The 12,193-nt window shown below is 36.0% G+C and overlaps 1 protein-coding gene across 1 annotated transcript; it reads right to left on the bottom strand.

Annotated features, from left to right (window-relative positions):
- Positions 1 to 5,241: 5,241 nt before the first annotated feature.
- Positions 5,242 to 10,132, bottom strand: LOC113522193 (uncharacterized transmembrane protein DDB_G0289901-like). The gene is made up of 4 exons (XM_031911958.2): positions 10,077 to 10,132; positions 8,338 to 8,371; positions 6,809 to 6,898; positions 5,242 to 6,418 (listed from the first exon to the last, which is right to left on the bottom strand). Exons 1-4 carry the CDS (start codon positions 10,101 to 10,103, stop codon positions 5,844 to 5,846), a joined length of 726 nt encoding a protein of 241 aa, XP_031767818.2. The 5' UTR covers positions 10,104 to 10,132; the 3' UTR covers positions 5,242 to 5,843.
- Positions 10,133 to 12,193: the final 2,061 nt, after the last annotated feature.

The following is a 12,193-nucleotide window of genomic DNA, read 5'->3' as shown; positions in this document are numbered from 1 at the left end:
TTAAAAAAAATATATTTATTTATATTACGTATTTTGTAAATTAATATATTAGTTTAAATATATGTTTATAATATATGCTAATGTTAAATATTATTTATTTATTTATTTACTTTTACACACATTAGAAAATGTCTACAAGGCGGATTTAATACCTGGTAGCATTGTCTACCAATCAACCGCTAAACAGAGGGAGTAAATGGCGGTGCAAAGCTTTAAAAAAATATATATAAACTAAATATTTTGGAAGATAACAATTTATGATAAATAAACAAACATACAAACAAACATGTTACGGGTGCAAACCTCTTCCAAACCATACTACAACATACCAATACATATTGCACAATAGCTGTTCCCACACACAAATTCCCAGAAAGAACGAAGACACACTTTACAAAGGAAATTAATAAAAGGGAATACGACAGGGCGGTGAGAGGCCAGTATGTTTTAAGTCGCGAACGTACGGTGTATATTTTAGGAATCAATCACGATTCATACATATAATTATTATTATGTAATTACTAATTTTAAATGAAGACTCTGTGTTAAATTATATTAAACGACATTGCGTACTTAAACAGTATTCGTTTTTTAAAAAAAACCTATCACCGACCGTCAGAACGTAATTAACATAAAAAGATTATTGTATTTATATATAATGTTTACTCAGTTACTGAATGTGTCGCACAACTATTTCTCGGTTTACCAAATGGTTGACTGGTAGAGAACACCGTCCGGTGTTAAGTCCGCCAAATGTGCATACATACATGCCCATCGCGCAATAAAGTTTAAGTTATTAATAAAAATAAAATAGGTTATATCGTCACCTTTATGGCAAATTTACGAATCTGCAGTTTTTTCAAATTTAACATTTCTTTAAAAATCTACATTTTGCGCCATACTACTTATTGTGGCTCATTTTCAAATTTCTATCTCTAACGGTTAAAGAAATCGAGTAGCTCGAATCTCCATATTTTTGTGATATACCCAAAGTAAATTTACTTAGCAAATTTTTATAGTATTTTCTTAATAAACACTTTAATTTGAAAATTTCAATAATTATTTTATCAATTTTCAATCCTAATTTAGTTATTTTACACGAATGATTGCTATAACGTTGTTATTTAAACTGAAGTTCTCTCCAAAACACGTGATATATACCTTGGTATATTTATGAAAGTGGCACTTTCGTTAGTTTGCCAGATATTAAAATGAATTATTTTCTTTGTCACCTTACGAAACTGCCACTTTCGTAGATTTGCTGTTGTATAACTCAATACCTATGAATTCTCATGTATGAAGGTGCAAAGTAACGAATGTGCATTTATTTCTGATACTTGTAATAAAATAGTAATTAATTAAGTGCATTCAATAAAAAACCGGATTTTAAAACTAAAATGTTAGCATGATCTTTTACAGTAGTCTTCTGTCAAAAGTTATTTGCATTCTAATGTTTCAAAACGTTCCCCTGTAAAATGTATCTTTTTCAGTTTCGTAAGTTTACCATAAAGGTGACATTATATCATTTTTAAAAATTCTATCTGCGCGTGCGAAGCCGGGTGAGATCGTACAGTATACCATTATATACCATCGTATAGAAAAACATAAGAACTAATATAAAAAGAATGCTGTTGCCACTTGTGCAGCTATAAATCAGGATAATAATGCAAAAAAACAAGAAGATCTATAGTGACAGTCAAGTGGCTAACAAAGCACTTGTATAAACAGAAACGGAATTCAGGGCTAACTTAATATACCATTCAAAATTTAAATGATTTGCTACATCGATCTCGCCGAAGACTAACTTAATAAACTCGAGCGTCTCCAAAACCTGTTTATTAGATTTATATTTGGACTTCGCAAATACGACCACATCTCTAACTTTCGCACTCAGCTCAAGTGGCTCCCGATACGTCGACGCCGAGATTGGCATATACTATCTCTTCTTTATTCCATTCTATTCAATCCTCTTACACTTTACTATCTCAAAGAGCGATATATATTTCTCGGTGAAGTGCAGTCACGCTTCGCGTACCTCAAATAGTCTCCGTTTAAAAACCCCAATACCTCCGTGTACTACACCAAATCCTTTTCCGTTCAGGCAGTGCGCCTATGGAACTCGCTGCCACCGTCTATTCGGAGTGCCAATCCTTGGCTTCGTTTAAAGGACAAGTCAAATCACATTTTCTTTCACTATAGTTACTCTTTTCCATTCCTTTGTGTGTGCTATGTATGTATTCCTTATGTGTTCTTTGTATGTTTATGTATTTTGTTTGTATGTTATATATATATATATATATATATATATATATATATATATATATATATATATATATATATATATATATATTATAGTAAGTAGTTTAATAAATTATACATACATACATACATATCTGTCACGTCTGTCTCCCATTAGGGTAGGCAGAAACAATGGAACGCCAAATGCTTCGATTTAAACAAACCTCTTTCGCTTCCTCCACATTTATCAATCTTTTCATACACGCTCGCCGGTTACGGGTACTTTTAATTTGGCCCTTCTTCAGCACGTCGCCTATTTGGTCGACATACGTCCGTTTAGGGCGGCCCCTACCGACATCTCCATTCATTCTTGCTCGATAAATCTCTTAATAAATTATATGTATTTGATATTTTTGTGCATTAGGGGTTTTTGTATTTTATGCACGAAAAATTATTAATTCACTCTTGTGCCACCTGTATAATAAATAAATAAGTGTAATAGAGTCCGTTTGATATGTATCGCAGAACATGTAGGGATTTTTTTTTTAATGGGTGAAAATGAATTGGTAACTCCGCTAGCGCTATCGGTATACACCGAGGCACCAATGTAAGATGATAGGTGAGAATGAATGCAGGTCAGTTGGCCCACCATGATGAATTCGACGAGAATCAAACATGATGGTTTCCAGGGGGAACCGCGTGGAGGTCGATTTGAGAGGGTATATTGCTAGTAATGGGGCTATTAGACCCCATTACTAATAATTCCTTTCCCCCCACATATAGGAATTAAAGGTAATGAAAAATCCGAAAAGTTGGCAAAAAGTAGGATAGAATAAAAAATAATAGGTGAACTGGGGAAAGGGATTGTTAGCAATGGAGTTTGACAGCTCCATTGCTAGCAATATGCCCTATTAGGTCGACCTCTACGTGGTTCCTCCTGGAAACCATCGTGAACAATTCTTGTTTAATTCGTCACGATGGGCTAATTGACCTGCTTCATCCTCACCTTTTTTTTTATACAATTTAAAATGGCAAACAAGCTGACGGCCCACCTGATGGAAAGTGGTAACCGTCGCCTATAGACACGAGCAGTACCATGGACATAACAGAGTATACTGTTTCGCCCATGATACCCCCCATGCGTTGCCATTCCTTAAGACTCAGGTGTTATTCCTCTGTACCCAGTAAATTTACGCCATACTTCAAACCCACCCTTCAAACCGAAACACAGCCATGCAAACACAACTGCTTCACGGTTGAAACACGAATGGGACAGAGGTACCCAAGCAATCGACTTTTGTGCAAAGTCATCCTTCATTGGTGTCCCGCCGGTGTATACCGATAGCGCAGGTGGGGTTGCCATTCCATTATCACCTATTAAAAAAAAAAACATTTGTTGCACTTGTATCGAGTGTGCAACTATGCACCTGAAGAATATGCGAGAATATTTTACCAGAGCGAGATGTGAAGTTAGTTAGAAGTACCATGTAAGATGTGAAGTTGACGTAAAATGATAATCCAGAAAAAGTTTGTTAATACGCTTGATTGGGGGGAAAGGGATTGTTAGTAATAGAGACTAAAAATCCCATAGCTAGCAATATACCCAGCCAGGTCGACCTCCTCGCGGTTCTCCCTGGAAACTATCATGGTTAATTCCTGATGAATTCATCATGATGGGCTAACTGGCCTGTTTTCATTCTCATCTATCACCCTTTACTGGTGCTCCGCCACCGTATCCCGTTAGCGCAGGCGGGGTTACTATACCATTATCCAGCATTAAAAAAAAATACGCTTGATTATAGAACTAACAATCAATATGTAGATCGTGGTGTCTTTTATAAGCGACATCATGTAATGTCCTTAGAGAAACTTCATTGTCTTGATGCAACCATTGAAAATATCTTTATCTCTGTATAATAGATTTAGCAAATAAACCTTCATTGGACAGCTCAAGTTTTGATATATGTACATTATATTGCGAATTCTAGATTTGGCAGGCATATTCCAAGTTGCTACGAACATAGGCACAATATAAGAACTTAATCGTCTTTTTGCCTTTAAAGGAATATGACGACTGCATAATAAAACCTAGAGCTTGGGTTCCTTGGCATGCAGTAACCACTTGCCATCGGGTGGACCGTATGCTTGTTTGCCACCTCAGTGGTATAAAAAAAATCTTTATTAGCTTTACTAATAATATGACATTCAAATAAGAGCCTATTGTCATTATGTACTCCTAAATCTAGAATGTTTTAAATTCTCTCTAGTGCAAGATTTTTAATTTTATAATCGAAGTAGAGAACATTTGATTTCTTGCTAAAGTTGACAGTATAATATTTTGGAACATTAATAACTAGTCTGTTTACAATACAATAAGCATCTAAATTGGAAAAATCGTCTTAAAGTTGTTTTCCTTCGTTTATATTGTTGACAGTTTTGAATGTATTCATACCATTCTCAAAAAGAAGATACCTAGTCAGAATGTTTAAAACATGTTTCAATGTCGTTAACAAAAATAATGAATAAGAGCAGGCCTAATAAAGAACCCTGAGGTATGCCTGAAGGCACTGATACTCAAGATGATATGAATCTGTTTAAACTTACTACAGTTTAGCCTAATTAGTTAAATAATTGGATTGTTAGTAACAACACAACACTCATGTATTGTTATTCCTAGAGTTTTGTGCCTCTTTACTCTCTAACTTCATTGTCATAACCCACCATTCAAATCGGAACAGGCATGGCAGAGTTTTGCAAGGAATCACAACAGAAAATAAATAATACCATAAAGAAAATTTCACCCAAAATTCTTAAGGTATCCTAATATTCAAATATAACTAACTTATTTTCTGAATAGTGCTTACTAACATTTGAAAAGAAATAATAAATAAAAAAACGAAAAATTTGTTAAACATTTATTAAAAGAAAGTGAAAAATTTGAACAAAAACAAATATCCTTTTTTAATTATATAAATTAATTTTGAGAAAATATATAACAATCATTAATTATTAATCACAATACTTCAAATCTTCATAATTTTAAGTTTGTTACTAAAAAAATGAATCTTGTTATCTGACATTAAACAAATTTGAATTTGAATTAGACATTACACTGAGAATGGGAACAATTAAAACATATTACATTTCATTGTAGTGTTAAGACAACTTCGTTAGTTTAACATGATTTTTACTTAAATACAATGGATGGTCCGATGCATTAAACTGAGTATCAGGATAAAGCCAGACTTTGGCTCAACGGTACAACAACGCAGGCCAGTTTTTTGCAAAACTAAGATTATAGTTCCATACTGACTAGACGAACTGTCGCTTTTCTGAGCATAACAAAAGCCAATAAAATTGTTTGTCATCATTTGAGCTGATTGTATTGAATACCCATCTTCAAAGTCTTTATTCCTCGTTAGAAATTAAAGTCCCCATCGCTAGAAATGTTTAAACCACTATTGGAATTGTTGTTACGTTTTACTGAAAGTTTTGTTTCTTGAAATGTTTTAATTGCTGCCCGGAAACACTGTTAGAATTACCGTTTTAGTATGAACTGGAAGTTGAATTGCTGAAGCTAATAGAATGGCCGAGGTCGCTGGAGTTTACACCACCTGAGTTAGCGGTACGCCGCTGGAGTACAAACCGGAGTTTACACCGGTTGAGGTACTGGATCTCTCATAGCCGTTGGAGTATAAACCGGAGTTTACACCAGTTGTGGTACTGGATCTCTCATAGCCGTTGGAGTATAAACCGGAGTTTACACCGGTTGAGGTACTGGATCTCTCATAGTCGTTGGAGTATAAACCGGAGTTTACACCGGTTGAGGTACTAGATCTCTCATAGCCGTTGGTGTATAAACCGGAGCCAACACCGTTAGTGATACCGGTAGTGCCAAGGCCATTAGGATATAAACCGGAGTTTACACCAGTTGAGCTAACGGATCTCTCAAGGCCATAATTGTATAAACCGGGATTTAAACCGCTTGTGATACCGGTAGTGCCAAGACCGTTAGAGTATAAACCAGAGTTTATACCACTTGAGACGCCGGCAGTGTCAACACCAGTGGGATATAAACCAGAGTTTAATCCGTTTACGTAACCGGTTCTGTCAAGAGTGCTGGTGTATGAATCAACGCCTGTACTGCCCAAGACACCGTTGGTGCCTAAGACGCCATTTCCTGCAAAATACAATTAGATTTTAATAAAATAAAATTAAGAAAAATATTCACATGAAAATTGATAATGTAGACAATTATTCTGCAGATAAGAAACTATTTGTATTTGCATTTGTTACAGAACTAATATGTATCGCATCACAGCTACGTTCCCAGTTTTAGTAGCAGCTGGACTTGAGTCAGAGGCTGCAATGCTGCCTGCAGTATTAGGCGCTATTAAGACTCTTAATGCATCTATTTCCCCTCCTAATGAGGTAGCACCCAACACCTACGAAATTGCCAAGAGCAAAATCGGATTTAGCTTCATTTGCAGCACCAAATCTAGTTTAGATTCCAGTTGCGACTGAACAGAACTGGCAGAACCTCTTAATACAGATGATGCTGCAATATTACCTAGGGTTCCAACTCCTGCTGGATATACACCATTAAGTCCATTTACACCAGTAGCTCCCTCTACGCCACCGGCTACTTCTCCGCCAATGTCTGTTGACAAAACAAAATTTCAGATTTGGTCTGATTGAAATTCCAAGACGGTGTCGACGTTAATTCACTACTACCATAGCATAAAATAATTTCAAGTCAGGGCAGTACTACTGCTTTAGCACTAACGCGAATAGATTATTTTCAAAAAAGTAGATAACTACGACTACAGATTATTTCTGTACGAGCTACTTTACGTCACAAATACTGTCATCAGTGACGAATTCAATATCTCACATTACCACATTTTACCCAACCGTCAAATGAAGAAAATAATTTTCCAGCTTTATGAAATATGTCATTACCATTGGTACGATTTTAATATTACTTGTTGGACAATATGGTATGTGGTCCTGGCATAAATTAAACCACCTTTTGTTGTCGCAAGAGGCGACTAAGCGATATATACTGGTTAAAGAATGGGCTGTAGCGTCCTTCTTGAAATATAGCTAAAGCTAAAAGTAATTATAGACAAAATCTTTCAACAGTAAGCTATGTTCAGCGATGGACAGTTAATGATTGTTACCATCGTCATCGTGGTTAGATTTTAATAAAGTTTTATATCCAGTTTTCCAGCAATAAAACAGTGTCGATGGTTTATATTCTGCCCAAATTTAACCAAATTTCTTATATATCAAGGAAATTTGATATACGGGTAGGTTATCTAATAAAAACCCAAATGATACTTAATATCCTGATTTAAGCCGACAAATTCGCAGGAAATAGATGGTAGTTACAATTAAGATAAATATAAATACATTAGAAGAATTGTAAGATTGCCAGGGTCTATGTAACGAAAGGTCAAAGTACGTATGACAGGCATAACCAGACAAAATCAAAAACGTATAAGTAAAGTTGTCGTTTTGGATTTTTGATTTTTTGCTATATATAAATGATCAGGCTCAAAATAATTAAAATTAAGTGCTAAATATGATATCAATGGAGTGGTTCTAGAACTAGAATAATTTGTGTTATAAATAATAAGGCAGCGAATATCCAGAAGTACCACCCAGTACATCTTGATCCAAGCCAATTTGTTTAATGGTTGATAATGGAATAGTAACCCCGCCTGCACTATCGGGATCTAATACTGGCAGGGCATCAGTGAAGGATGATAGGTGAGGAAGCAGCAAGACAGTTAGTCCATCATGATGAATTGAACAAAAATTCAAACACGATGGTTTCCGCCAGAAACAGCAATCAGGTCGATCTGATTAGGAATATTGCTAGCAGTGGGTTGCTAACTTCTATTTTCGCAACCCAAGCCAATTTAGCAAAATTCGTTCCTAAATTAGCTCGATCAAGAATCAAACTCAGGATGTCATTTACGCGAAGGAGTGTCCCGTGACGCAATGGTGGTTTGCGTAAATGAATCGCGTGTCTAAAGAAATCAACAAAATTTAACTAAATTTATCAATTACAAAGTGTAGGTAGGTACTTACCAGAGACTAATGGGGAGCAAACGGCAGAGCCGATCTGTAAAATAAAATCAGTCGATTTATTGCAAGAAAACACACAAGTGAACTAACAATCTAGTTATTTTATTTGCATCTTGCAGCGATCAGCAAGCTGACAATCCAGCTGATGGAAATTAGCAACCGTCGCCTTTAGGCGTAAAGAGCATTTCCTACATAACGGAACAGGTATTCTGAGAAGCTCATCCTGAATCCTGAAGATTGAATGTTATCTCTCACAGTAACTTTTTTTTTTACCACGCAGGGGGCAAACGAGCATGCGGCCCACCTGATGGTAAGTGACTACCGCCGCCCATAATCACCCACAACACCAGCGGCATTGCAGGTGTGCTGCTGGCCTTTTAAAAAGGAATATACTCTTTTTTTGAAGGTTATGTTGTCGTATCGGTTCGGAAATACTGCTGCTGGAAGTTGATTCCAAAGAATGGTTGTGCGTGAAAGAAAGTGTCTTGAAAAACGCACGGTGGAGAACCGCCACTCGTCCAGATGGTTGGGATGAAACTTTAGTTTGTGGCGGGTTGTACGGTAGTGAAAATCAGCAGCAAGTATTAAACTTTTAGTTTTTTGTCGTTTTCAGACGTTACAGATTTGAATAGGTCTTTTATTGTTATATCAGCTGTAAATTGTCCACTGTTGAACAAGAACTTTCCTCATAAAGGGACCCTTGCAAATAGTTACCATGCTTGGCAGGCTACTTGACAAACGCAGTTAGGCTTTTGTAAAGTTTTAAGAGGGATACTGCTCCTCATCTCTCGACCATTAAGTTCTCTTAATCATCTCTTACGATACGACACGAAAGGAAAGGGTTTTTTTTTTAATGGGTGATAATGGAATGGTAACCCCACCCGCGCTATCGGTATACACCGGCGGGGCACCAGTGAAGGGTGATAGGTGAGGATGAAGCAGGTCAGTTAGCCCATCATGATGAATTCAACAAGAATTGTTCACGACGGTTTCCAGGGGGAACCACGTGGAGGATTATTAGCAATGGGGCTAAACTACATTTCTAATAATCCCTTTTTTTTATACTACTTAGAATGGCAAACAAGCTGACGGCCCACCTGATGGAAAGTAGTAACCGTCGCCTATAGACATAAGCAGTACCATGGACATAATAGAGTATACTGTTTCACCCATGATACCCCCCATGCGTTGCCATTCCTGAGGACTCAGGTGTTATTCCTCTGTACCCAGTAAATTCACGCCATATCCCATCCTTCAAACCGAAACACAGTTATGCAAACACAACTGCTTCACGGTTGAAACACGAATGGGACAGAGGTACCCAAGCAATCGACTTTTCCCTTTTCGTGGGGGGGGGGCACCCCCCGAAAGGAAAGGGTGGTTCGTTCTATGCCGGAACCACATGGAAATTCAATTTACAGGACGCTAATGTTATTAATAATAATGACCGTATGGTCCCGGCTTAGAAGAGACCGCCCCTTCTGTTCTTGTGGGTGTCGTAAGTGTCGACTAAGGGAGGGCGAGGAATGGGTTGAAGCATTACTCTTAAATCATCTTTAAAGCCTTACGGTGGTTGCCAATTCGCCTGTTAAACACGGCAGCTACTGGAAAGGCTTATGGGCAGCAGTGGGTAGTTAAAGACTGGCATGATGATGACAATGAATGATATCAATAGTGCGATGATGATGCGTTATGATTAATTCTAATATAAAACGATGATAGTAATAATAATAGTATATTACCAGAGCGAGAAGCAGTGCGAACCTCATGTTGGCAAACTTGGTGAATCTCTTGCGGATGTCTCCAAAACTTATGGAAAAATTTCCGCTCGCACCTTTAATATACCGACTGTAACAATGAGTCTGACGCAGTTGGCATTATGTTTGTTTGTTGAATTGTATTGATAATATATTAAATATTAATGTAAATAAATAGGCTTTTAAATCTACTGTATGTACCTCGAGTAAACAAGTAGGCTTATGTATGTATATCTATATAAAAATAAAAGGTATTCTGTCCGTTGTTTTATAGTAGATAAAAAAGCATTGAATGTCATTGAATGTACACATGCTCCTTTCTTAAGGGATCAGCTTTAAGAAAGCTTCATATGTACTCAATCTTAAATACGCCAATGAGCATATGTTCCATGATTAACATTTCAGTTCGCTACTAAGAACTAATATAAAATTTTAGATTTTCGCATTGCATGGTTTATGGGTTTTTACCTTTTACCTGCAACTTCGTCCGCGCGATCAGGATATGTTTACTGACCGGGTTAAAATGTTGTCTATATCCTTCTCCAATACATATAATAGTGTATGCCAAATTTCGTAGTGGTCAGTTAAGTCGTTACGGTGCTATAAAGTAACAAACAAACTCTCTTTCAATATTTATTTATCTTATATATAAAATTCTCGTGTCGCGGTGTTTGTTACCAAACTCCTCCGAAACGGCTTTACCGATTTTTATGAAATTTTGTGTGCATATTGGGTAGGTCTGAGAATCGGCCGACATCTATTTTTTATACTCCTCAATGATAAGGGTGACCTTCCCCAAAAATTTTTTTTTTTATTTTTTTAACAAATTTTTCCATTTTTATTTTATTATGATTTAGCTTTGAAAAATATATACAACCTCAAATTTTCACCGTTTTACGATCAACGCCTGTTTGTAAATCGCTATTTTTATATTCCGCAATAGGGTTGCAAGATGGCAATCGAATATAATAATTGTAGTAGAATAAATTTTCATGTATAGTTCTCGAAATAATGTATATGGTAAAACAACGTTTACCGAGTCAGCTAGTTTATTTATAAAAGACACACCAACAATGTGCTCACAACAATTAAGCAGACAATATACAATGTTATTAGTAAGTAAAAGTGAAAAACTACTATTAAAAAATGCTTAAATCTAAGTTTGAACGAAAACATCTCACTGCTCACTACCAAGCTTAAGGCCATATGAACACATCAATTAAAGGTGTATACAGCTCTCACAGACAAGCGTCAATACTAAGTAACAATTATACAATTAGAGAAGACCTAATTACTAATCCATATTATTAATAAGCCTAGTAAACTCCACTAAAGAATTACCAAAGATGTCAAAATCATTATCAACGTTTACGGCTTTATTATAGGTGTTAACATTCTGTTGAGGGGAGAATTGAATCCTAAGTACGACAAGCTCATGTTGAAAATGTGTTAACTATTTTAGCAGTTCTAATATTGAAATTACGTGGTACTATCAAGCGTATATCCTTAACAACGTCAGGTATCAAAATAAGGCCATTTAAAATCTTGAACAACATTATAAGATCTATAACCTTTCTACGCTGACTCAGTGACTTCATCCCGAAGAATTCCAGACGATCAGTATAAGATGCAGTTATTGGACATAATTTAACTTTGTAGGCCAAGTAACGTATGAAACCTCTTTGCACTCTCTCAATACGATCGATAAGACATTGATATTGGGGATTCCATATCAGAGAAGCATATTCAAGTGTACTGCGGACGTATGCGTTATAGAGTATTTTGATTGGCCTAACACCTCTAAATTCTTTACAAGTTCGTTTAATATTGGTTAGGATAAGGTACGAGAATTAACCATTTAGTTAAACTGTGATAATACTAGTAAGAGAAAGTGACCACGGTCAGTGTAACACGGTCAAAACGTCGAAATAACCTAAGTGAATTGTTATAAATTACTAAATAATTGTATGGATTCCTGTCTCTCATCTATATCTGTAAATAAATTATTATATTATCTCTGTTTATACTAATATTATTAAGAAAATGGATTTGATTGTTTGTTTATTTCTAATTGTTGAAAACTGTGATAATTGCGATGCAAA

This window comes from Galleria mellonella, unplaced genomic scaffold (genome assembly GCF_026898425.1).
Source record: "Galleria mellonella isolate WM207_F2 unplaced genomic scaffold, CSIRO_AGI_GalMel_v1 utg158, whole genome shotgun sequence".
NCBI lineage: Eukaryota > Metazoa > Arthropoda > Insecta > Lepidoptera > Pyralidae > Galleria > Galleria mellonella.
Note: the sequence above shows the minus strand (reverse complement) of the source record. Positions and strands in the feature narration are given on the sequence as shown.